This window comes from Falco rusticolus, chromosome 4, assembly GCF_015220075.1.
Source record: "Falco rusticolus isolate bFalRus1 chromosome 4, bFalRus1.pri, whole genome shotgun sequence".
Classification (NCBI taxonomy): domain Eukaryota; kingdom Metazoa; phylum Chordata; class Aves; order Falconiformes; family Falconidae; genus Falco; species Falco rusticolus.
Genome location: NC_051190.1, coordinates 82,513,032 through 82,540,609, shown reverse-complemented (window position 1 = coordinate 82,540,609; position 27,578 = coordinate 82,513,032). Strand labels below are relative to the sequence as shown.

The 27,578-nt window shown below is 38.5% G+C and overlaps 1 protein-coding gene across 2 annotated transcripts; it reads left to right on the top strand.

The window, feature by feature from the left end:
* The first annotated feature begins 89 nt into the window (after positions 1-89).
* On the top strand, positions 90-25,150 carry ANKMY2 (ankyrin repeat and MYND domain containing 2). 2 transcript variants are annotated; one of them, XM_037384982.1, is made up of 10 exons: positions 90-310; positions 3,396-3,460; positions 11,877-12,015; positions 13,878-13,976; positions 16,013-16,173; positions 17,429-17,643; positions 18,721-18,856; positions 20,654-20,782; positions 21,214-21,355; positions 23,592-25,150. In XM_037384982.1, exons 1-10 carry the CDS (start codon positions 244-246, stop codon positions 23,813-23,815), a joined length of 1,377 nt encoding a protein of 458 aa, XP_037240879.1. In that variant the 5' UTR covers positions 90-243; the 3' UTR covers positions 23,816-25,150. The 2 variants fall into 2 exon arrangements, with proteins under 2 accessions (XP_037240879.1, XP_037240880.1); XM_037384983.1 differs by lacking the exon at positions 3,396-3,460 and having other exon boundaries at positions 224-310.
* Positions 25,151-27,578: the final 2,428 nt, after the last annotated feature.

Here is a 27,578-nt window from a genome sequence, read left to right as displayed (position 1 = left end):
CCCCCACACCTCGGTGAGAATGGTTTACCCCACGGCCGGCCCCTGTCAGGGCGGAGCTGTAGGAGGAAGTCACCATGAGGAGCGGAGCGGGGTGGGGGCGGGCGCTGCCGGGCCCGCTGCGGGGAGGGGTTGCGCGGGGGGTACTGTCGTGCCTGGCCCGTCGTCGCGACCGGGCTGCACTCGGCTCGCTGGGCAGCACCGTCCCGAGTCGGCCTTACCGCCTGCGGGAGGCAGGGCGGCGCGATGGCTCCCTCCAGGAGAGGTGACCTGAGCCCGGAGGAGAAGGATTTACTGGCAGTGATCGCCACAGGTGAGCCCGGCTGGGCCCTCGCCCCTCCGTGGCGGTGGGCGGTAGCGCGGCCCCGGCGGGTCTGGCCCCGGCGCCTCCGCCTCCCGGCCCCGGGTGGGGGCGGCTGCCGCCGGCGCCCCTCTCGGCGGAGTCTGTGCGGCGCAGCGCACCTCCCCGGCTGCGCTCCGCCGCCGCGGGCCGGGCCGTGTTGCAGCTCCGGTGGGCCTTGTAGAGCCCGGCCGCCCGCCCCCCCCCGCCGCGCCGGCCCCGCCGCTTGTACCCCAGGAGGGCTGGCTTTCGCCCCCGCTGCCGGCGGCGTTAGTGGCGGCGGGCGAAGGGCAGGCCCCGGGCTCGGCAGGGCGCCTCGGGTCGCCGTTTTCGGGGGGCCGCGATGCGGCCTTCCAGCCCCCGCCTTTGGGCTCCGGCCCCCTTCGCCTGTCGGGGAAGATGGCTGTGTCGTGGCAGCGGGGGCTCGCTGCCCTCGGCTGGCCGTGCGCGGGCGGGCTGTGCCCCCGGGGGCGCGGAGGGGGGCGCGGGGCTGTACGCTTCGGGCTGGGCAAGGCCAGCTGGGAAGGTTTAACTCTTCCAAGGAAAGCTTACATCTTTCTTACGTCTATTCATGCTGGTAACGGCCGTTGACATTTATCTAATGACTTCTATTAATATGTTGTGCAAAAAATATTAAATAATTTCTTGGGGATAATCCATTGCTTAGGCTGTTACAGATTTCCCTATGTGCTGTTGCCACACCAGGATGTCCTTGCAGACAGGGTGTTCTTAAACTGACAGAATTTGAGCTTGTCCAAGGTATTGTGCACCTCTTATCCCTTACACTGTTTTATTTTTGCATTTCCTGAAAGTGTTGTAGTTTTACCAGGTTGTGGAGCATATGCTTATTGCTGGGGAGCTTAATGTCACACTTGGTGTGACAGTTGGGTTTTGTGGTCCAGCAAAATTAATTTCACAGCCCTGTCTAAAAAGTTATACTCCAAATGATATTTTGAAAATTTGTGAGTACTGTTTGTTAGTTGGAGGTAAACTAAAAATACCTGATATGTATTTCATGCATTTCTATATGTAGTTTTGAGGCAATGTGCACCTGTAAGAAATTATATTTATACTTTTGGGGCTTTACTCTCAATTGTATTTAAATGTTCCTCTGTGTTAGAGACACAAGCATAGGACGGTCTGCAATGACTTTATGGTGGATCAGAATCAGTCTGACTGTAATCAGAGTTTCAGGCCTTCATCTTGCAGACACTTCTGTCTAACTTACCTGATGCTTATGATTAGGGTCATGGGATAATTCAGGTTGGAAGGGGCCTCCGGAGGTCTCTAGGTCAACCTCCTGCTCAAAACAAGTCAGCTACGAGGTCAAATGAGATTGCTTAGGGCTTTATCCTATCAGGACTTGAAAACTTCCAAGGATGGAGGCTGCACAGTGTCTCTGGGCAACCTGTTCTGCTGCCTTAATGGGCTCATCCTGAATGTTTTCCCTTATATGCAGTCTGAAGCTTCTTTTGCTTTCAACTTCTGCCTGTTTTCTCTTGGCCTCCTACCATGCACGACTGTGAACAGCTCCAACTTTAAGCACTAGCAATTCTAGAAGTCTGACTTCCATCAGTTTAGTGTCTTGTTTGGAAATCCTTCAGTGTTTTGTCATACAGAACTCTGAACTTGTAGATGCTACTTTGCTTTGCTTTACTTGCATTAACATTTACTTTGAAGATAACCCCTTGAAGACTTGTTCTTTCTGATGTTTGATCTTTTGCTAAGATGTTCTTCTGAAAACTATTCCAGGTCCTAAGAAGCTTCTCACATGTTTATAATGTATATGGGGGAGCAGGCTAGTTGAAAGTGCCCTGACTGTCAGTGTATTTTACTGGGTATTTATCAAGTGTGTGAGATGACTCAGCTGACTGGCTTTCTTTCTTTAAAAAAAAATCAAAAAAGGGTAAGGAAATCTGTTTAGTATTGTTAAACCACACCAAAAGCTTTATGAAAATAAATTATTTCTACTATTTGTAATGTTTTTTGAAAGAAAATGAGGGAAAACTCATTTGAAGTTGCAAGATTTGCTGAAAATTTGCTGGAATAGCACCTCCTTGTGATACAGTGAAGATGAAGCCTGTCATTAAAATGAGGGATGTAATACTTTTATTAAGTGCATCACTGCTGAAAGAGCTTTGCTTATGATTGAATCAATGATCAGAAGTTTCTGTTAATTTGCAATAAATGTAATTCCCCAAACTTAGACTCTTTTAATATTCTTTTATTTCTATTTGAATGCCTGTTGAAGCTGCATTGGCATTACTGAATAGCTCTTCAATGGGCTTAGATCTGTGGCTTAACTGAAAGAATTCTTGTAGCAAATGGAAAAATCCAAAGTTACAGCCCATTTTTCCTTGCACATATTTTTCTTTTTTTTTCAGACTTCAGTCTACTTAACATTTGGTAGTTTTTAGAAATGTCAGTGGTGGAGCTACCTTGGTCCTTGTCCTTTCCACCTCTATTCTCTGTTACCAAAAGCAAATTTCTTCCATTTCTGTGGACCTGGGAGGTAGAATGTTGCAAATTTCAAATTTAAACAGTAAAGATGTGAGTAAATGATAAAGCATGTTTCATTCAGACCAGAAGAGCCTTTAAAATGGGATCATTTCCTTTTGTGAGACTTCAGATAGCTCTTTTGAACATAAGATGCTCCAAAAGAAGTCGAAGTACAGAATGCGTTAAAATGCTCAGTATCATTTTACTTATTCAGAATGGCTCTGGTGCTGTTTATGAAGAGACATATTAGTGTCCTGTTTGTGTGTGTGTGTGTGTAGATATGTTAATTCACCGAAAAATGGATGTTTACATCTAGTGCGTGCTCCCAGACTACTCTTTGATGCTTGGCTTTTAGCATCTAGAACGGAACACTTCATTCCTAAACCTCTTTACTGAGTGCAGTTGATTTATTGGTGGTTAATCTACATCCCAAGTGGTTAATCTACAAAGATTTTGATTCTGATGGGAATGGAACCGAACTTTTTCCTCTTGATTCACAACTTATTCCCTTTCTCTCTCTCTGTCTTTTTTTTTTTTTTTTTTTTTTTTTTAATTAAAGGAAACACCGAGGAAGCTGGAAGGCTACTGGGCAGCAAGAATGTCCGTGTCAATTGCTTGGATGAGGTACAGCAAAACTGTACAAACGTTATGCTGGGGGTTCAGCAAGGAAAATACTAGGTCTGAAGGGCTTCTTGTTGTTAAATAGCATTGCTATACAGACTCCGGGAAATCAGAGTTACTCTGAAGATATTTCCAGCCTGCAGCTGAGTAATGAACCTTCGAAGAGCTCTTACTTTTTTTTTAAAAAAAAACAGTTTAAAGATTAACGTTACTTTCATTACTACACTGTTTTCTCTCTGAAGTTCCAGCATGAACTTTGTTGTCTGTAAGGTAAGATGAACACTGCAGCAGGACACGTGGAGATGCTTCCTGACTTATTGTCATGTTCACCAAACTGTAGTCCATCTGCTTAGATAGCAGCAGACTATCTGGATAAAGAATACCTGTCCCCACATCACGCTTGCAGCTTATCACCCAAAGCCTCATCTTTGCAGAATCATAAACATACTTGGAGAGTGAGCAGCTAGGTCATAAGTGGAAAACACACTGTCCTTTGCAATGGCACATGATAGACAGGTAAAAGATAAAAACCTTAAGTGCTGTCTGAAGGTGGGAGGATGCTTGTGGAGAAAGGAACCTTGTGTGATGTTCATACCTATTTACTCTTTTTCTTTTTGCAATGTCTTTTTTAAAGCATGCAACAGTAATATGAAGTGTTAACATGGAAGCAAAACTAATTGCCCACCATGCATGTTAGATCAAAGTGTAATTTATCAATTTAGATGTCAGTTTGTGTTTTTTCCCCAGTGTTACCACTTCATAGGATCACTGATAAATTCAGACTAGAAGGCACCTCAGAAGCTGAGGTTCAGCTTCTCAGTTGAAGCAGCTTCAGCTCTGAGGTCAGATGAGATTGCTCTGAGCTTTATCCTGTCTGGCCTTGTAAATCTCTAAGGATGGAGTCAGCACAATATTTCTGGGCAACTTTTCCACTGCTTTACTGTGCTTACAGTGAAAATGTTTCACCCTTGTGTCTGAACCTCTGTTTCATCTTAGGCTTATTGTCTCTTGCCCTTGTGCCACTGTAACGCAACAGTTTGGCTTTCTCAGTGATCTTTCTGTAGGCACTGGCAGGCTGCTGTTGGGTACCACTAAAGCCATCTCTTCTCCAGGCTGAACAAGCCCAGTTCCTGCATCCTCTCTTCACTGCACAAGTACTAAAGTTCTCACCATGTCTTGGTGGTACTTCACTGAACTTGCAGTTTATCCATGTCTTTGTTGTACTGGAATGCCCCAAATCGGACAGGGTATTGTACATTTGGTCTCACGAATACTGAATGGAGGAAAAATATGGAATATTGTTAGCCTTTTTTTGCGCTGCCAACAGATCCATTTTCTGATTGTTCTTAAATACAGTTAAAATATTTAAACCTTCATTTCTAATGGATGAATTTCAAGAAGTTTCTGACAAACTAGTCAAACTAAGCTTCACTGTAAACTTTAAGAACCCATGATATATGTAAGTATGTTTGCAAGTGTGCTTTATTGCACGGACTTTAAAAGCTTTTTTTTTTTAGTATGATTGTTGAACTAGTGCTGAATGACTGCACACTTGATGTAGTATTAGTGCAACATGCAGGATTACTGTTGAGAGGGTATGGTTTATTAGTAGAATCCATAACTGACTGGTGCCTCAGGCTATTGTTAAAGAAGAACAGTATTAACAAGACCTGTGTAATGCTCACACCTGACTACACTCAAGGCACATAAGATTCAAAAGTTCATGCAATGGACTTCTTGTAGTCGTCTTTTTAATCCCCAAGAGTAGTGTGTAATGGTGGATATTGATCAAGAAAGGGTTCAAATTTGTTTAGGATTCTTAATCCGTCAGTCTTGTCAAGTTTTAGAATTTTTCTATTTTAGACCACTTTCCTTCTAATGTTTTATTTTAATGGAATCATTTATGTTGGAAAAGACTTTTAAGACTGTAGAGTCCAATCTAGCATTGCCAAGTCTGCTACTAAACCATGTCCCTAAGTGCTACATCTACACACCTTTTAAATACCTCCAGGAATGGTGACTTGACTGCTTCCTGGGCAGCCTGTTCCAATGCTTGACAACTGTTTTGGTGAAGAAATTTTTCTTAGTATCCAGTCTAAACCTCCCCTGATGCAACTTGAGGCTGGTTTCTCTTTTCCTGTCACTTCTTACTTGGGAGAAGAGACTCTAATATCTATGCATAGAGTTTGTGAACCCCCGGTTAAACATTAGCTTCATCTGTTACTGAGCATTGCCCCAATGGCAGACTGCTTTGAATGCATCAGGTTGTATTTTCTTCCTCTTATACCTTAGCTGTTGATCCTGAAATTCACTTATTATTTATATTACTACTGTTACTTATTTCGTTAATGTTAAGAAGTGAGGAAACAGCCCTGAAAATTAAATGCTTAGATACTGAAATGGAAGTGCAATTCAGTTGTGAACGAGGAACTAGTTTCGTTCCTTAAAGCCCTTTTTACATGAGGGAATCCACAGAATGAGCACAGGTTTAATGTAGTTCTTTCTGCTTCTGTTTGTGGTACAGTAAACATGGCAGTTTAATAATTTCCACAAGCTGGAGAATCCACAGCATTCAGAAGCAGACTGTTACATACTATGCTTCCTGATATTTAAAAAATAAAAATGTAAGATGTTCCTTTAACTTTTTGTTTGACCATATATTCTAACTGCTTAGATCTGTGTTCTTGTAGATTACTGACAATTTGCAATCTTTTCTCTATGTACCTTTAGACAAGGACCAAGTCATATTTTAACATCTTCCAAATGCATTGACTTTTTAAGTACCTTGCCTAAAGTTATGTTTCTTCAGCAACTGAGCTATAATCATAGCTGTTTTCCAAATCCTTTCCAGTTGTTTCAGCTGCTTCCTTCAAAAATGTAGGCATGAGCTGGACACAGTATTTCAGCATTGCTTGTGCTGTTGTTACATGCGCTTAAGCAAATAGACTTCGAGGAGCAATTTTTAATTTTTTTTATTTTTTGTCCTGCCCATGTGCCAAGACTTACTCGCCCTTCACCACCTCCTATTTGCAGTGCTGTCCTGGGAACAGTAGGTCGCTTGAAAGCAGAGTAAGATCCCTTTAATTAGATTCCAGTCTGCCAGAAGGTTGTAGATATCCAGCAGATAGTCCTGGGTTTTTTTTTCCAGCATCCTTTCTGACCAAATCCATTTTTTTGTTGTTGTTTATTTCTTGATTTAGGTAGTCAAAGAAGGGAAAGGTTTTAGGCTTAACTGCTGTCTTTAAGAAAACAAAGAAGTATATACCTCTTCCACAAAACTTGTCTTAGCAGTTTGACTCTGGCAACTTTACAGCTTCAGGGGTATTTAACTCAGGTGTTCCAAAATATTAGGACAAATAGATGGACAATGGAAGTAGATGCAAAATAAACACAAATATATTTCATTTAAATGCACACTGCTTTCTTATTTTTTGTCCTGTTCTAGATGGAGTGGTTGCTAACTTGGATACATAGCATGGAAGAAAGCGTTCAGGAATTTTCTTTCCCCTGGGAGTACAGAACTTGCACATAGTGTTGTGACTTCACAGTGGCAGTTTGCTGACTTTAACCCCATTCATTTGCAGGGTGTGGCTAAGAACTTTCATATTATTATGGAAAGGCAGAGGAAGCACATGGGTTTTCTAACTGTGGAAATTTTTCAGTCATGTTGGTAGCTAAAGTTGCAAAAAAACACTGTAGCACTATAATCCCATATTTTCTGCAGATCAAGCAGAGAGACTTGACCTGAAAAGGCTTCATAGTTTTTCTGTATTTAAAATAATTTTGAGGTCATTCATAATCTTACGTAGAGAACTATTATTTGGTATTTAGCAGCATTGCTTTTTTCCTCTAGTTTGGTAATTCAGCTGTTCACTTTGTAATAAAATTAGTCTTTTAGAAACAGTCCACTTCTGTATGCTAATTACAGAACTGAATACTTTCTGTGAATTACAGCAGCAGCCTGCTTATTTGTGTATGAGATGTGTAGCTTTACTTATACTGATTATGTTCAGTAGGTGGTTCTTCAGTTAATCTGTCTTGCTATTTCAGTGTGAACTACCTATGCTAGCAGAAAATGCCCAGATCTTTGGCCTTTATTGAGAAGAGAGTGTTCTGTCTTTGGATGTTTTTTACATAATATTTCAAAATGCACAAACTAAAGAAAATTCAAGAGCTATTAAGAATTATCTGGTTTCAGTTCAGGTTGCTAACTGATGTAGACTTTAACTTCTCATCGCTGCAGATGAACAGAAAAATCATCAGAGGAATCTAATGTATTACATATGGAAAACCAACAGCTCAGCAGGTTGACTATAAAGGAGGAGAACTACAGCTATGATCAACACTGACAGAACAGTATTTCATATTCTCATTAGTTTGTACTTGGCTATAGCTAAAATCATGCATGCATGTATCTGTTGACCTTCCAAATCCTGCTTGCAGTAAGTTTAAGATGGGTAAAGGAAACCTTATTCAAAAGCATTAAGAGTTAAATTTCTAAAAGCTTTCTACCAATTAAATGTCAAGTCATGTATTTCTAGACTAGCAGCATTCAGTACCATTTCTGTGAAAAGTCAAGATGTTCTTACAGTCAAATTCCAAATACCTACCTGAACCAGTCTTAATGAGTTAGTCTAATTCCAGTAGTGTTCTTCCTTTTTATTTAGGAGAGATGATTTTGAAGACACACATCAACTAGCATTTTTGTGTTCCTTGTGGCACCTGTTCTTTTTGCATCATTTCCTTTTTAGTAACTTCTCAAATAAAATCCAAACCTACAGTCTATGTGTTTAGTTTGTAATTTTCTGAACTAATAGAACTGGTATAGTTGCCTTGAATTTAAAGAATAAAATACGGTGTGCTTTCTATGTTAATGTGGGGCTGGGTTCCTTGTTGCAAAATGAACTGGGAAGGGAGAGGTGGATGCTTTAACACTGTCAGCATAAAAGTATCTACAGCAGTTTTTCAGCTATGATTTTTACAGCCCTTTCCCACTCTACTTAGGTAGTTAGTATTCACACATGCAATGTAGTGGTGTACCCTAATACCTGCTGAGGGAGCTGCCTCAGTGTGATCCAGCCTGTGTGTGCATCTTCTTGGCCAAGTTTCCACAGTTGAGAAGATGGACAGAGCGAGCATGAGAAGTGTAAAAGACTGAGAATGTTGGGACCACTTGGGTTCCTGTTTTCTCTTGGGTAACACAAGTCTGTGGCTACTTCAGTAGTAAATCATCAGTGCATTAGCCACAAAACAGTGGCTTTTTAAAACATACATGTATCACGTCTGTGTTTTTACACAGTCAGCATGAGTGTTTAAATGCTGGCAACATAGTTGGTTTTTCTGCCAAATATGCACAGGTGCCTGGAATGTGAGATCGTCTGTGATCATTTTGTTTCGTTTGTCCCAACTCTTGTTCCCTAGCCGTGCTGTGCTCCCCAGTTCCTGTGTCAATGAAGGCTGAGAAACAATGTTGAAAACATGCCTCATAGTTCCTAGAAGGGAGAAGGTTGCTTTTGCAGTTCGTTATCTTTATAAATTTGGGGTTATCCATCCTGTAGAAGTGCATCCCAGGTGCTGAAGACAGGCCTGCTTTCTTCTTCCCCCACATGGCAGTGCAGTCCAACAACTCCCTGGTTCTGGTACTCGTCTGTCCCTCCTGCCACCCCGTGTGTTCTTTTCTTCCCTTGTTAGCTGATTCTGTAGTATTTTTGTATATATATTTTTTTTTTTCTTCAGTTGGTTCCCCTACAATGGCTGCATTAGGTCAATTTAGCTCTTGGAATCCCATCCCTCAGTCTGCTTCTGGTGTATTTTCCACATCAGGAACTGGGAAGGGTGGTGCGTAATGGCTGGGCTGGCTGTACCGTGAGGCAGAGCCCTGTTATACCAGGCAGTCCTTGTTGGCTGATGAGCTGAAGAACCTGGTCAAGGGAGGTGCCAAGCAATTTAGGGGCACTGCAAACTCTGTTCCCCTTGTACAGTCGGACTTACAGGGAATACTTGCAACCCTGCAGAAGACAGGAGATGTTAATTTTCTTCCCTGTAAACCATATAGCATCCCTGCAAAGTAAACAAGAAACTGGGAAGGGTTAATTTTTGTCCTAGGGAATGAGGTTAGAAGACTTGCTCTTTGGTTGGAAGAATGTTACATAGTAGGTGCTAGAAAATTGATTCCTCATCCTGTGTTCCATACTGGAACAATAAATAATTTATTTTCTCTGTATGCTTAATAAACTGTCTGCTAGTTTAGCCTTTTAAGTATGTTGTATCGACAATCCAAGTGTCATGTGTCAGAAAACAGACTGTTGCTGGACCCGTCTTTCACATGCAGCCCGAGTATTTGTAGTCATTTCAGTTTCTGCGTAGGGACATAATAGAGGATACCAAGTCTTCCACAGATAAGCTTGTGTCTAGCCTGTCCTTTTTTGTTTAATCTGATTGTGAAAGACTGCTATTAGTGTGACTTTAAATCAAATTTTCTAACAACTGTCCATTCTGCTTGATACGTTTTTTTTTGATTCACACCACAACAGCCTGACACTTTAAAAACTTAATCAAAGGCTTTTAAGAAAAGTTTCCCAGGAGGAGAGGATGACAAAAAAAACCCACCAAAAAGCAAACAAAAAAAATATCCCAAAACCAACCCTTTCCTTTGTCCTACAATCTTCAGACAGATCTTTTAAAGTTAAACAGCTGGCATTCAAGATATAACCAAACTTAAAGTCATTGTTTTCTTAAGTTCCTTCTCCAGTCAAAAACCTGTGTTCATATCCCCTTACAGCAGTCCTTTTGTGGCTGCTAAAGGAGATGAATCTATACTATGACACCAGACTGGATTGGCCCATGAAAATTGCTGTCAATGAAATATAACATAGCATAATAATATAATATAATATGTTGTATATATTAGGATAGAAGGCCTTTACTTAACTTTTGTAGAACCACAAATGAAACCTAGTAAAAACAGTCACAAATTTTTTCATGTTTGTGATCTCTTCAGATCTTTCATTTCTTTAATGGTAGCTTATATTGCAATTTACCAAAATGTTTTGGGTTACTAAAATATAATGCATCAGGTAATTGTTTTTTGTTGTTTTCAGTTAGGATGGGGAATAATTAAAATGATACTCAAAAATTGTTCTTAAATTTTAATTTTTGCAATTTCTCTCACATCTAGGAATTTTTTGAAAATTATACAGATGAATTTAAACTCAGTTGTGTTTTATTCTATCAAAAATTGAAATGAGAAATACAGTAAGGTGCAATCTGACAATTACATTATTTCAGTGTGTCACCTTACCGTGCTTTTAGAGAGCTGCAGTAGCGGTGTACATGGGTGTATTCATGCACACAGCCTTAACCTGCAAAAAAAGGAAGAAAACGCCATTTTGATTTTCTTCAGGGACAACCTGAAGCATGCTGCCTCGTATTCAGTGTTAGGGAATGTTCTTGGGCAATTACTCTGTCTTGGCTGGTGAACATGAATCCTGACTTGATGTTAAGTGAAAAATAAACATATTGGAAAATATATTGGAGAAAGTGTATCAAATTCTAAACATGGAATGTCATGCGATTTTCTCAGACAGAAATGTGCTTCTCCCTGCTCTTTGAGAGGGAGAGAGCCTGCACTAACAACAATTCACCCTAGTTCTGAAAATTTCCCCTGGGGTTTGCCAAGCTTTGTGTTTATAATCGCACCAGTGCAACTCTAATAAAAACTCAGTGCCTCCCTTGCTGAAGCTAATACTTTTTGTCCTGGTGCAGGTTATCAAAAGGCAAGGTTTGACGCTGTGTGGTTGTTAAAGTCCAGTTAGAGCTGTGTCTTTACAAGGGCTTTCAGAGCTCTGGCTGATGTAAGATCACAGGCACAATACCAAAAGGGTGGGTAAATGGGAGAGAGGAGGATAGCACAATTGCTGGTAATTATGACTGAAAATGAGCAAGATGGGTTTCAGAAACTGCAAGTCGTCATAATGGCAGAAACAAGAGCCTATTCCTGAGTTTCTCGTTGCTTAGGGTATAATGCAGGGGAGAAAAGAAATAACTTAGGAACCCGATAAATTATCTAAAACAAGCTTTTCCCACTAGCAGAAGCATTAGTTGACTTTCACACTAAGCCTTGTACAAAAGGTCAGTGACAAATTAGCTGTAAATGGTTTTAATTCCCTCAACAGTAGTCTGTTTTCAAATATATAGCACAGCATAATCAGAACATTGACGTGGAAATGGAAAATCTACTTGTTTGTAACCACATTTTTTCACGAAGATTTTCCTTTGCTGTTGCTAACTTCAATATTACGTGAGGGTTTGTTAATTATACTGAATGTGTATGTACAAGTAAAAACTATCAATGGTATGAAAATCGAGAGATATAACTAATCCTTTTTTGTATGCTCCTTCCTTCCTCTTTCTTTTGTAGCATGGCATGACCCCGTTAATGCATGCAGCGTACAAAGGGAAAGTAGACATGTGCAGATTGCTCTTGCGACATGGAGCTGATGTTAACTGCAACGAACATGAGCATGGATATACTGCTTTAATGTTTGCTGGACTTTCAGGTAACTTCTTGCTAAACTTAGATCACTGATTTTTATGACATTGATGGGTACAATTTGCCATAAATTAATAATTTAAAGGAAAATATTGATATGTTTTTATTATTTAGGTTTACTGTTACTTATATGAACCATGCAAATATGTCAAGACCAGTAGAATCATCAGGACAGGGGAATAGGAGAGCTGCTGTTCAGGCTTGGGATCTTTTTTCATATAAAAATTGATTTTGTTCAGTGTTTTGAGGCATATAGTCATTCTATACTTTGTCCTGTTTGCTACAGAACTCAAAACTCAGTCTTCTGTCACTGTTTTCTTGTGCAGTGGGGTACATTGTTTAATTATATTGTGTTACACTGAAAAAGATGTTGCACCAAACCACCTTTTTTAAGACTACAAGTCATTAGCTTTTAGTAATATTTGAGGCTTACCAAATCAATCCAGTGTTTTTCAAATTTTGCCTTTCTTCTATATTATTCTTAGAATTATCTCGTTGGCTTTTAAGAATTTATTTAGTAAGTTTTAAAAACCATGTTTTCTCAGTTTAATTTTCCCTCACCTCTTACACTTTCATTTTTTTCTCATGAGAGTACTTATAGCTGTATATATCTTCTGTCTCTAGTGGTGGTTTGCAGCTTTTCTCTTGCTGTTATTTTTCCTGGATGAAATGAACAATTATTTCCTTGAGTGAGAAAAAGACTCCATTAAAAAATATTAGGTGTGGTAATATTAGGTTGTTTTAAGTATCTGCTTTACTAGGCCACTTCCCAAAAAAGGAGATTCGAGGGAGGTAAGATTGCTTAGCAGGTTGAGTTTAAACTCTGGCTTCTTTCATCATAAATATAAAAAAAGAAAGGCCTGTGTGTGTATATGAACGTGAACTGGATTGTCAGATTGCTTTTCTGCTAAAACTTTGGTAAAAAGATTTGGAAATTTTAGTGTTCTGTGGGATTGAGCAATACCAGAGCTGCAGCAGATAGATGGGAACAAACTCTTAGAGGTTGTTAAATGACTGCAGCTTTATGGAAAATGCTGGATTTTTACCAGTTTCTCACAGCTGAGCTTTTAACTTGTCATCCTGGGCTCGAATTCTTCTGAATGTTGACTTTAAGGTCTGTTATCTGTGAATGCAAAAGGTACATGAGCACTACTGACGCAATGCCTTTGTTTTTAAATCAGAAACATTCATTTCCATCTGCCACCCCCTTCTTTTTTTTTATATTCACTTTTCTGTACTTAGCATATGCACAAAAACTGATAAAGAAAGAATACCTTTGAAAGCAGAACCAGGAAGAGCGGTGACAAATGTCCTTATTAGTCTCTGAAGGGCACCAATTAAGTCATCTAATCTTCCCATCAAATTTTAGCTTAATTTTATTTGGTATTTAGCCCAGTCTGAACACCCAGTTCCCGCTGTGGAGAAAGGAACAATCTGTTCTCTTCTCTATGCTCCTGCTACATAATAGTACTGGATTTGTTTTTCTTCTTAGAATAGCAAATGTTGTAGTTGAACTGTCAAACTAGATTAATAGAATTTTCTTCTATACTGCTATCCAGAGGGACCAAGTTCTAGTGTAGTTACATGTATATGACTCCCATAAGCTCCCTGGGAAGGTGAATGTGCATTACAGGCAGCAGAGTTATACCCTGCCTGAATTGAGTTTTTACTTTGATTTGACTCTCTGGAACCATAAATAAGGAGGCAGCACTGTGCCTTTCTGTTAATCTGTTCTTAAAGTAATGGCATTAAGAACATTTCCCACAGTGTTATTCCGGGTCTTTAAGAAATTCACTCCTTGTTTTTCTACAGTATAAAGAATTAAAACTTTGTTCTCTCTCATTCCCCATATTTTCCCCCCAAATTCAGGAAACAAAGAAATCACCTGGATGATGTTAGAGGCTGGAGCAGAGACTGATGTTGTCAACTCTGTGGGCAGGACAGCAGCTCAGATGGCTGCTTTTGTGGGTAAGGTGAAAGTCTGTTATCCTTTACTAAATTTCTAAAGGAGTTAAATGTTAGCATCTGATGCTTTTTATTGGAGAAACATTATTTAATAACCTGTTCTGAACTGACACAGTTCAGCTTTTTTCCACATCTCATCCTGTAACAAGAGTAAATTTGTGTTCTATTTCCATGCTTTGTTTCATAAAAGCATATATGATCTCATTTGTAAGAATAGATGATGCTGTTCTCAAAGTGTGTAAGTATTTGCAATGTCACCACTTTTCAAATAGTAAGAGGAAGCTGGTAACGTTTGAGGTATCTGAAATGCAGTACAAATTGGAGCTTCCTTTGTGGGAAGGAATGAATTTAGTGCTAGGAGTCAGGAACTCTCATCTGAGCTTCGCCACTAGCATGCTGTGTGCTAGTGGTCAGTCACCTGCTGCCCTTCTCCCTCTGCATTTGGGAGAGGGAGGTGTCTCGGAACCTGTTTGGAGGTAGTCAGTACTTCCTGGCCTGAACTTCACTAGAACAAGATAAAAGATTTGTTATTCCAGTATGCTGTGTGATCCTGGGCAAAACATGGAACCAGGCTTTTTTTCTGTTATGTTTTTTTCTGAACCCTTTTTTATTTCTTTACCTGCCTTGACAGTGCTGGGTTTCCAAATACAGCACTTTATTTCTAGCAAGAAGGTATAATAAAATATTACTAGAAACAATGGAGTCGTTTTAAGGACAGCTATTGCTGTCCAGATGACCTTCCCAAAAATGAGGACCAGTATTTTCTCCTCAACACAACTGTCTCATATTGCTTAAACGTCTGAGAACCCCCTTGCAAGTCCATTAGCTTTTCTGGATTCAAGAGCCTACCTTGCCATTTAGATTAACTTCCTTGAAAAGCAAGTTAGTGCGGTTTCAATTTGAATCTTGCCTCATTCTGTTCTTTTAAAGAGGAAAAGATTGACATTGCTCACTTGAGGTTTAACCGGCAAAACCTTAACTATTAACTTAATATGTCAGAGAAGTTCACTCCTATTATTTATACCTTTGATTAGGAGTATCTTTTCTGACGTGATGCTGAATTGAGTTGTTGGTGAGCTGGGAATGTTCTCTCTGACATAATTTTGGAGAATTCTTGTTTAAAATCTCATCACATTACCAAGATAGAATAAATATTTTCAGGCATACTGAGGTATGCTACTTGTAACAGTCTGAACGTTGGAATCCATTCCCATCCTTTTTTATTCTCTGTCCAATCAACGTTAATTCATCTGTCTGTGTGTGGGAAGTGAGGATACTTCGTCCCCTGTCATTTGTCTTACACTGTGCTCTGTTGGCTTAGAACAGTCTCTTCTAAAACAGTGAATGGTTTTAAATGCTGGAATTTGGTTGGCTGTGTTGTCTTCTACTAATTAATAAGGTTAGTGCCAAGATAAATCAGTCAATTTAAAGAATATGGTGCTGAACTAGAGAAGCTAAATTTTACTTTCCCTTTAGCCACGTAATCCATCAGATTGTCAGATGTAGAAAACAAGAAGGGGGTGCAACTTCTCTCTTGTTAATTTCATCACAGTCCTTTTTTTGGTAAATTTTAAGCATGTTCTGTTTTTATAATTTCTCCCAATTTAGGTTAATACACTACTGCCTGTCTGAAAACTTACAAGTCTCAATGCAAATATCATTAATTTCTGAAAATACAAAGTGGAGAGAACTTCTCTGGAAAGATTTTAACACCAGTATAAGACTACTAGTATAGTAGTACTTTGGGTAAAAATACCTATTCACTTAGTTTTGGCTTACCAGGGAAAGAGGATGTGGGAAGGGGACAGAGTTCTCAAAATGGAATTTCATGAAGTCATTTCCTGCTGAGAGTCAGTAATTTACACTTAACTGAACATAAAAGTTACATACAAAAGAATGGCGAGAGTTGCCTGTAACCAGTGCTAAGCTCCTTGTGGGTAATTCTCACCTGTATTGCTTATATTAGATTTGGGGTTGGTCACTTGGTTTTTTGTTATTATTTTAATTCATTGGTGATTTTTTTTCTTGTGTGCCTTTAGGTCAACATGACTGTGTGACTGTCATCAACAACTTCTTCCCACGTGAAAGGCTGGACTACTATACTAAACCACAAGGCTTAGATAAAGAACCAAAACTGCCAGTGAAATTAGCTGGGCCTCTACATAAAATTATTACTACTACTAACATGCATCCTGTTAAGGTGGACTAATATGTAAATTGTATGTGTGTGTTGGCATGGGAACTGTTTCTTCATCAGAAAGCATTCAGCTCTTTTGAGAGTCCAAATGAGATCAAAAGCATTATCAACTAACTCAGATACTTCTGAAAATGAGGAAGAATCAGGCTCAACATTTAGACATGATTAAAAAATGAAGCTATTTCAGTGTTTATATACACCAGAATCTTGAACTAAGACCTTTAAGTGGAGAGATTCTTATTTTTTACATCAGTGACCATAAGCTGCTTTCTTTTTTGGCTTTCTTTTTTTCCTCACCTCATTTGAAGTGGGAACATAAAACAATTTCCTGTCTTAACAAAATCTCATTGTTCTTCCAATGCTTATCTCAGCATGTATCTTCCTACCTTCATCACTGGTTCAGCATAGTAACGTCTACTGCTACTGCTGTTTCTCAAAGTATGCACAAGAGACTGTTATTTTTACTTCCTAGTCTGTTTGCTGAAAATGTCTCTTATGGTTCATACTGAACTACATGCCAGTGTAGTTCAGGGAAATTAATACACCTAGCTTCAAAGACAAATTCCTTGGGCTTGGCATTCAAAGTCAGGAATTTGTCAACAGTTGCCAGCCAGGTATCTGCAGTACATACAAACAGTAATGCACCGGTGGCAGCTGATTTAATGAGCAGAGTATACAGTTTCCTCTTAAAATGGTTAGTTCAGTGCATTACTAGTCTACCTGAAGTACTCCAGGTTTATGTGAGATTGATGTGTCCTGTGAAACTGCTTAGATCGTACAAGTCTGGTTTATTTTAGATGGTTAAAAGGAAAGAGCTTCTAGAACAGTGTACGGTAATTTCTGTAACTGTTTCTTTTGAAATGCTTTTGATTCTACAGGTCTTATTCTGAAACAAGTCCTTACTGGTTTTAATATCATTCTTTAATTTTAAATGTTTCTTGTCTGGAAACTGTGAATTACAGTATGCAAAATAATAATACTAAATAATGACTGAAAACAGCGGAATTATGAAATAGCGATATTAAATAAAGACTGAAAACGGGAAAACTGCATAAGATGGAAGTAGAGGAATATTAGAAACTCGGCTGAAATTTAGCTACAATGAGCTATATAACCTTTAATGCTAATGCACGAGTTTAAAAATACTAGTTCCTTACTAATATATTTTATTTACTTAATATTATATAATATTATACATATTTACTATATATATTAGTTCCTTACTAATATATTACATTATCTTTACTTTTTCTTATAGATCGTGTTGCTGGTAAAAGAGAACCCTCTATTGGCCGAAGTAGAAGCACTGCAGAAATGTTACAGGGTTCTGGATCTAATTTGTGAGAAATGTATGAAGCAGAAAGATATGAATGAAGTACTTGCTATGAAAATGCACTACATCAGTTGCATCTTCCAGAAATGCATTACGTTTCTAAAAGAGCGAGAGGATAAACTAGACGGATTTATCAAAAGGTACGTATTCTACAGAGAGGTCTGAAGGCATATGTATGAACCAGCTTTACAGATATCGGCAAAAGACAACTGTAATTATAGATTGAATTGCCTTGGCTAAAGGCTATGCCAAGTAAATTTTGAAATAATCCTGGCTGCAGTCACTTCAGGGTGGCACTGACTTGCTTTTTTCTGTCTGAATTGGCATTAGCCGTTCTCGGGGTACAAAGGAAACATTCCTAGAGTTTCAGCTCCCTGCTGGAACTGGTTAGAGCTTGGCAATCACACATACACTATGAAGCAGCAGAGAGCAACATGTGGTGGAGAAAAGAGGGAGTGACAGGCTTGAAAAAAGAATTTCTCAGTGCCCAGTACAAATCATCTGGGAACATTTCTCTGGCCATTTTGCTCTCCAGCAGTCATACAGGGTGGGATTTTTTTAAAAACACTTTAGCAACCGAGAACTGCAAATCCCACTGGCTCTGGGTGAGACGTGGGACTCTTGAATCACTTAGATCTTTGGAATCTACTTGGTTACAAAACCAGCCGCTTGATCTTAAGTATCAAAGTAAGTGGCCATAGACTTTAGTGGATTTCTTTGAGATACTGAAAATAAATTACAAAGTCAGCTTTCACGTACTGAAATTGCATAGTTCATCAGTGATCCATATAAAAAACTAGGAGCTAACTAGATAAATATAGAGGCATCAGGACTATAACATATTATTCAAGTACTACCGTGCATTCCTGAGTGTTTATTTTTACGGTGCTCATTTTTAAATACAACAAAGCATTTTGCTACTTTAGTCAGATGTAGATACTAGTCTGCCTGTAGATGATGATTTTTCTCTGTGTGGTTGAATTAGTAAGTAATAGTTTCAGAGCATACATTTAGTTACCTTATATTTCATAATGATTTTGCATTAGAATAAAAATAATTAATTTGCATTTCGAACACTTTTACGTATGAGGTTGTCGAATTATTTTGGATTATAATTCTCTGTAATTTGAAAGAGGACAGAGTACAACATGCTGTGTATTTGTTCTTGAACATTTAGTATGTGATTTCTTATTTGACTTCGGTTTTCAAAAATTTAGTCTCTTGAAAGGAAGAGATAAAGATGGTTTCCCTGTATATCAAGAGAAGCTAATTCGAGAAAGTATCCGAAAGTTTCCTTACTGTGAAGCTACGTTGCTTCAGCAGCTCGTGAGAAGTATTGCTCCTGTTGAAATAGTAAGTTCTTCCTATGAAGAAAATGCTTTCTAAGCAGCTTGCGTAGTAAATTCAGTTTAAACGATGCCGTCTTTCTGTTTCTCAGCTTCTGCAATGTATTAAGTAAAGGTTTTTGATGTCCCTGATCCCTGGCAAACTGGAATTTTATTTTACATACTACAGGAAAATGCTCTAAAATACTTCAATGAGTATTTTTTTCCTGTGCCCATAATGATTGCTTAAATACCTCAGCTTTTAAAGAAAGCTGAAACAATTTTTTTCTTGTCTGAGTTTCTTTTCCTACTCTGGGATATCTATTCAGTTTTTCTTTGCCAATTCACTTTTACAAATTGTAGTTTCAGACACAGATGAAACTCATTTTGCATTCCTTTTTCACAATGTCTAAATTCAATTTAAGATTGAATAATTTGCTAGGTTTGTATTTCTAGTGTACATGAAAAGTTAGTAATATATGATGGTAGAAATAGAAAAAACATTCTGTGAAGCTCTTTTTATCACAGGGAGGGGCAAGATGATGCAATGTAGAGCAAAATGTATATCTACATTAGGAACTCAAAATTATGAGTAAAAAATCTAGTTTCAGTTTTCCACTGAGGCCTCCGCTAACACTCTTCATTATAGTACTATTAATTACTTCATAATGAATTTTACACAAGTTACTATTCTTTTTTAAGAATGTTCTTTCTGGTCTCTGAGAGCTAGATGTTATATGCACTTACACTGGGGAGGTGGAACCATTTTGTGACGTGTTTGGTTTATGCTGAGAGAATTAAAAATAGCCTCCATCTTAAGTGGCGCCAAGTCCACTAAAATGTCCTGAGGCTTAATGCAATCTCTACTGTTTGTCTAAGCCAGAAAAATAAACAGTGTGAAAACATAAGCCATCGTGATGCATTAAGACTTGCTTTAGAGTAAACATTTTCCTTCCTGTCCCTTCTTTCTTCGAAGAGCTTGCAGTCTTTTCTGCCTTTAAAGACACACAGTTTGTTACATTGGATTTCTGTCCATTATGCAGAACTAGAAAAGAGGAGATGCTATAAATTTTTATTTGTCTGGAGGCCTTTGACCTTTGGCATGCACAATTACTTGGATTCAGTCTGGGCATCTCAGCATTGTCATAGTAGTTATGATCGTGCATATTCCATGGCAGTCTTAACAGTTTAAGGATTTACGTAGAGCTGGAGCAACCTGGCATTCTTTTTATCTAATATTTAAATCATTGCCCAAAAGAATAGTCTTAATATATGGCTACCAGTAAAAGATACAAAATCTTTCTGTGTGTATTGCATGGGAAAGATACTGCAAATAACATCTAAATAATAATATGCAAATAATCGTTCTTGAGATGTTACGTTCTGACCATTTGGTCTGTAGCATCTGAGTACACTGAGCGCAACAGTGCAGCAGTGACAAGTAAAATACCTTTCTTAGTGCCAGCACTGAGACTAATCTGCGCTGCTGCGTATGATCCACAAGTAGGTGACTGTGTGTAAAGAACACTGACTTCATTAATAATTTACAGAGTAAAAAAATGGTAATTTTTATCTTCCCTTCTACAGAAGCGAAGGACTAAGTTAACTATATAAAAAAAAATTATCTAACCATATAAATGTTAAGTTGTGCATGTTAGTTGAACTTCCAAGACTTAGTTTTGTTCTTGCAGCTACAGCATCTTTACTGAGGCTGCAGCTGGCTGGTCAGAAGCTTCCATTGCTTGTTTTGTTTTTCTCTTGTGTGTCTGTTTTCATGATGGTGTTGGTTTTTAGTCTCATTATCACCTTTTGTCTTACCTTTCAGGGTTCTGATCCTACAGCGTTTTCTGTACTTACGCAAGCTATTACTGGCCAAGTGGGTTTTGTGGATGCTGAATTCTGTACAACTTGTGGGGGAAAGGGAGCAGACAAAAGATGTTCAGTATGTAAAATGGTAAGAATCCATAAACAGTTACAATGAATCACGAAAAGTAGTGCTACTGAGGTGCTGAGGATTTTGAATGGTTGTCTATTTACTGTGTAGACTTAAGAGGAACAGCATGTATGCCTGCACTGAAAATATGTAAGCCATCTACTTACGGGAGAGATGCCTGAAATACACAAGTAGGAGTATTTGGATTTCCAAGTGTGTATGTTTAAGAATGAAGAAAGAGTAAAATTTCTGGATGTCCAGTATTAACAAACAATCTATTCTTTATAGATTTTTATATAAGTTAGAATCACTCCATGTGACCTTACAAATTGCTTAAAAATACTATTAAGTACTAAACGTAGAGGGATTTAACTTGGTACACTAAGAAATGCAATAATACTGTATATTTTTTTAGTGCATGAAGATGAATTGATAGCTCTGGTAACTTTCAGGTGATGTACTGCAACCAGAACTGCCAGAAAATGCACTGGTTTACCCACAAAAAAGTCTGCAAGACCCTGAAGGAAATTCATGAGAAACAAGAACTAGAAGCTGCCAAAGAAAAAAGGAAACAAGAAAAAAAGCAAAAGAAAGGTTAGGATCTGTAGTTTACTTGCTGAAACTAATGCTGCGTTAACTGCATCACAAGGAACAATAGTAGTAAGTCTTAAAGTCTCTAACAGCTGAGTTTGAAAGAAAAATCTTTCTTGTAACATACCTGCACTTGTTAGAATTCCGGTCTTTCAATTTACAAATGCTGTGTACTTTCTAAAATCTGCTTTTTAATGCTAGAGTTACACAGGTTTCTACAGCTAAACCATTCTGAATTACACTGCACTGTTTCAAAATCTGAGTCTAAAAGTCATGCAGAAGTTTCATGCTACTCTACCTTTCATTGGAAGAGTGTTAGGACAAGTTGGATAATAAGCAAGCAGCCCACTCCTTCCAGTTGCAAAGGTTAATGCAGATGTTAACTCTCCTGTAGTACTTTCTTCTTCATAATCACAGGATCAAGTTAATTTTGTTGTGTACTTTGAATGTGAGAAAAGAAAGCATTAGTCTATGAACTCTTAATGGCATTTTTCTGCCTTCAGTAAACAAATAGGTAATACATAATAAGAGAAAAAACACAGTATCACACACATACACCCCGCCCTGCAACTTACTCTGATACAATGTCTCTGTAAGTGAAATAATAGGAAAGTTGGTGAAATCAGTTTCTCTTTTACAACTTAACTAGATTCCCCTTCCCTTGTTTTTAGGATTGTGGAAGTGCACTGGACAAATCACACTTGTCTTACAATGGTAGTATTTTTCACTTTAGCTGGGCTCCAAAAACTATAGCAGGATATAAATTAGTTATTGGTGAAGTTTTCGACAGCTTCCTGTGATGATCCTATTACAACAAGAGTTGCTGTTGCATGGGATCAAGATGACTGCGGAAGCCGGAGGCAAGGATACTAGAAACCCCTGGATACATTGCGTACCAATACAGCAAAACATACTGAGCTGCGAGCAGCGTGATGCCTTGCACTGGTGACAAATACAGCCGTTTGCAGATTCACGAACAAGTTAGTGGCCAGGTGCTGTCCTCTTCAGAGGGAGAGACAGGATCTTGGTGGATGGCTCTTCCCCTCCCTGCCTAAAAAGGGAAGCTAACATCTTTTTTTGACCTGTTACTGCTGCACTATCTGCAGGTTAATCTTCATTAACTTCTTCAGATATATAGCCAATGTGTTGTACACCTTATCAGATCATGTATTGGTAGCAAGACCGTGAATTCATCCTAGCTTCAAGTCACCTTCTGAATGGTGTTGTATCAAAGCTCTTCATGCCAACAGCAATTTTATTTCAAAAAGCTAATAACACCCCCTACAAATCCTATATATGAGGGGGGAAAAAAGGTTTAAAAATCCCACAGCTGCGACTATAAGCAAAACAAAGAGTTTAAGACTTTCCACTGTACAAGGGTGAGTGTTAAGGAAGTCTGTGCTTCAGCCTGTGCTTAAGGCAGTTGGCTCCATAGCAAAGTAAGACCTTGACAGGGCTTTGGCAGTGTTGTGGCTAGCTGGGACAGCGTTTTAAGCGGGCTATCAGTCATAACAGAACAAGAAACCAAGATTAACTACTTCTGAAGGTGCCTGGGCCCCCAATTAGGCTTTCCCTTCTTTCTTTTCATAATTACTAGCACGCAACCACTACTTAGCAGAATCAGGGCAAAAAGTTTTAATTTTTTTTTCTCCCAAAAAAGCTTGAAAAGTAAAGGTGCAGCTGATTCTGTTCCGTGCAGTCAGGTTATAAATTTTAGGATGACTCACTTCACCCACAGTTCGTTGTGGTCAGCTGTTCATTAGCAAATAGCTTCGGTCTTTTACATGCAAAAATGCTTGTTGTGTAATCATGTATATGCCTCTTTCTTTTTATTTGCTTTTTTTTTTTTAAGAAAAACAAAGCCCACCTGGACTCTGTGTTTAAACAGCCTGCAGCTATTCTTTGAAAACCTAACTGTAAGAACAGTGTCAATGAAGTATGTTTGAATTGAAAGTTACAATAAATGTAGCGTCCTACTCTGTTTCTTTATATATTAAAAAGAAATGTGGCAAAATAGAAGTTAAATTAATGACAGCTTTGTGTAGGGTTAGTTTCAGAGTAGTCTTAGACCAACTTAAGCAGAACTCAAGTGTCTTAGGTCTTTTTTTGATGAAGCTTGGTTTGATCGTTTCTGTAATTGATGCAAAGTTTCCTACTGATTATTATTCTTCAATAATAAAAATCTTTGCTTGCAGATGAACTCATTGTTTACTGATGATGTGATATCTCTTTTGTTTAGATGAAGCGCAACTAGTAGAGGGTAGTTCTACAAGTGAAGAACAGTCAGATCTTGGCCCAGATGCTACCAAAGAAGTGGATACAAATCATGCTACTGACCAAACTGAAGAACCTGAACTTACCAAAGAGATGGAGGCACTAGCCCTGCACCCTGGAAGTCCACTGGAAAGTGAGACCGGCTTAGCTGACATCACTCTTCAAAAAATTCAAGATTCTGAGGAGTAACAAGGGGCTAGGAAGGGACTAAGAGTTCGGGCTATGTCCCTGTACCTCAAGGGTCCTAAGGAATTTTTAATGCTGACCATGTCTCAGTTCTTACAGCATGGCTTATGCAAGACTCCCTTTGAAAAACAGCATGTCTCTGTTCATCATGAGATGAAATACTGGCTGATTTGTGTATCAGTACTTCAGGTTCCGTTGTAGATTGTCAAAATAGGTATGTATTATATGATAAAAACTAGAGTGACTTAGAACCATCTGTAAGTATACCAACAGTAAGCATAGTAAAAAACTCTGAGTATCTGTGGTTAGTCAACCACTTAGTGAAAAATACAAAGCATTTGATTTGGATTACTCATGTTTTCAGAACCAGAAAGTTATTTTAGTTGGGTTTTTTCTGCAAGTACACAGAACTGTAGTTAAAAGCATCAAGAAGCCAACTGCTAAATTACTTTTTTTACATCACTTTATGAAGCTTTATCTGAAGGAATTCAGTAGCAGTTAAATTTCTGAAATACTTGCCTGAATTCTCAACTCTTCATGACATTACTGTAAATAATTTTTGACTAGTGAGTGCACAACAGTAGTGTCTATTTTGTGGTAATTTTATTCAATGATACTGCTGTTTCAGATGTCTGGAGCTGACTGAAACGTGTGTTTCAACAGAATTATTTCACTGTTGGTTTGATCAAAAATATTCCAAGTTTATTGAAGTCTAGTGAAGGAAAGAACAGAATGACTTAAAATATTTTGACTGGCAAGAATAATGGTTTCTAAATTTCAGCTTTCAGGTAAAGATACCTTCAAGCACACTGGGATGTTGCTTATGAATTATTTCATAAATGTAAAAAGATGCTTAATATTGTTCATGCTGAACCTGGTCACAGTGAATTAGATAGGAAAATTCATGTGTGGATTGATTCAACTGGGATTTCACTTAGGCTTGCAACTAAATACCACATCTAGAAAATAGCTTCCCTTAACTATGCTGTTCTCACTGAGATTTACTACTGCGTCTCATGAAACGAATGGGAATGCCACAACTGAAAATACCACTTGCTGCATAAGGATGGCAAAACCTGAGATTCTTTAATTGTTGGTTGAATAGCTGGTGTTTTGAATATGGCAATATCCTTCAGCTTAGAGGAATAAGGCCCATCCTCAAAGCAGAAAAAATGCTATTCATTTTTTTACTATCTAATATATTGAAAATTTTTGTTTAATATTCTGAAAACTGTAAGAGCGAAGATACATAAATGCACCTGTACAGGGAACGTACCTGTGTTTTTATTTCAAGGATTAGTAAACTGTGAATAATAAAGGGAAGTTTTTTTAAAAGAAGGGAGCTGTGTGGCAATTCTGTTTACTGCATCTGTAATGCCTGTCATTGTCGGTGACATTCTCATTTGACATGCGTGGGCCTCGTAACTCGGTATCCAAGTTTAATTTCATGACGGTTGGCAAGCAAGAGATGCGTGCTTCAGCCTGCAGTAAGGAGTCACGATGTAGTCACTGTCCACTCTTGGATCTGGGAATGCAGAAGTGCTTCTGCTACCCTATTCTACACATCTGGGGCTTACGGGGATGTGTGGCTCTTTAGGGTTTCTTTGAAAATCCCAGCTCTTTAGGGCAAATGGTTCAGGATTTCAGAACTGTGGTAGAATCCATAGCACAAATCCTGCTTTCATTCTGCCAGCCAGCAGTTTTTCTTGATAAAGAAGAAAAGCCCACACCATAGGAAAGAGTATGAACATTGGAAATAGGTGTTAAAGTGTGGGATTGTTGATGCAGATTATGGAGTTGCATTTGTTCTCCTAACTTGAAAAGTCGGAGGCCACTCACTTCCCTGTCTTTGCAATGAGTCTCAGGAGAGTCAGGGTCCTGGTGCACACTGAGCTCCAGAGCTTCCCCTGCCTGCCTTAGCTTGAGCTGGTGACAGCTCTTCTGTTGGAGGATCATGGTTGATACGTCCTGCAGAAACCTGGGGTAATGACTAGCTCTCTTGCATAATCAGGAATTGGAGGAAACATCTTGTGACATGTTACTTAAAAGGAACTTGAAGTAGAATGAAAATTCATATGCAATTTACTGATGCCTTAAGCAAGGTTTTAAGTGACAAGAGGGCTGTGGATTGCAAAGCCAACAGACACGCTCTTGCACCTTCAAGGGTGCGTGATTCGAAAGACCTTCCTGCCCTCCGCTAGGAAAAATGGAATTCTCACTTCTCCAGCTGTTTTGCTAGATAGAAGGACATAGCAGCTATGAATCTGTCTAGCCTGCTTCATCACAATTCTTGCTCCCTGGTTTACTTTTAGGCTAAGTGTCTTTTACTATCAACTATCTCTTCATCTTGGGAAATCTGATTGAATTAAGAATATATAAAAGCTTCTGAAACTGAGCACATCTTTTAGTGAACTAAACGTTGCATGTTCAAATCACTTTAGATTTTTGATGCAAGTAGGTTTTCAACGTTTTTCTTCATCTAACTAAAAGGGAGTTTTCAGCAAGATTTGCAATTACCTTTGAGTATTTCTTCATATATAATAATCAACGTTATCTTTTTTCAATAATGGCTCTAAAACAGACTCAAACCTTTTGACAAAGTTCAAACGGATGAGTATGTGGAAAGCGTTGCGTTTTAAGAAAGGTGGACACGGCAGTCAGTGATTCTACTGATTGTGGCTTATTGGGCAGCATCCAACGTTTACAAACTACAAATGTGAACAGGTAGCAAACATAATGAAGAGCTTCTGAATGCCATGGTAGGTTTTTTCGTTGTTGTTTAATATATGTATTCCTGGGACACCTGTATGCAACAGTGGGAGGGCCAAAAAATCTAAGAGGTTTTGATGACTTTTCACCATCAAAGATTATATATACATATATATAAAAATCACCTCATTGCCTTCTCTGAGCCCATTTATACCCTCAAAAAGATTACAAGAAGTCATGTTAAAATTCTTCAACAGTTACTCCTGTAAAATACGTATTTTCTTTTCAAAATCTATATTCTTTGGGGAAAATGTTAAATTAGTTGTTAAAAAAGAACCTGTAATAATTTTTTTGAAGTTGAAACATTGCATTGCAGCATTCTCTGTGCAGAAAACTGAAACAATCCTTCACTTTCATTTTTCTTTAATCTAAAGAAGACAGGGCAGGAGTATATCCAGGCCAGAAATACTGGGCCTCTGATTTGATACAAAAATTTCAAATCAATGAAATTTACTCTGAAATGACATTTCTTACTACGTTTGTCTAGTTCCAAGTGGGATACAGTCTACTTTCAGAGAGAATCTCTTAAATTCAGCCTTTTCTATGTCTATTATGACATGTAAAATCTACAGGTTCTGGGATTGTGAAATTGCTGCATAATGATTACATCATCGACTATGTCCATGAGCACAGTCAGCTGTCGGAGTTCAAAAGATTCAAGACAAACTATGGATTACACTCAGTAAATCCTAATGGACAGTTACTTAAAGAGGATCTCTTTAAGGAAACATGCTAGCTGAAGCTTAGTTTGGCCTAGCTTCTCTGTAGACTGATTCAATTTGAGAAATTAAACATTCTCGAAACCTGATCGAAGCCAAGATGTTGATCTACCTTTTAAATCACAAAATTGAGGCTAATTTAAGGGCATTTACAATATGTGTGGAACTTTAAGCAAGAAAAATAAGGAAGGTGAAATCAAAAAGTCAGGAATCTAACATCAAAATATCAAAAAAGTGAAAGGAATTATGAGATGTAACAGAGATGAAGTCCTGTATCT

Bases quoted from the DNA above. Each gene is read 5' to 3' on its own strand.
- ANKMY2 (XM_037384982.1), top strand. From the start codon at position 244: ATGGCTCCCTCCAGGAGAGGTGACCTGAGCCCGGAGGAGAAGGATTTA. The intron at 17,644-18,720 runs GTACGTATTCTA...TCAAAAATTTAG, and splicing joins CTAGACGGATTTATCAAAAG to TCTCTTGAAAGGAAGAGATA. The intron at 18,857-20,653 runs GTAAGTTCTTCC...CTTACCTTTCAG, and splicing joins GTATTGCTCCTGTTGAAATA to GGTTCTGATCCTACAGCGTT.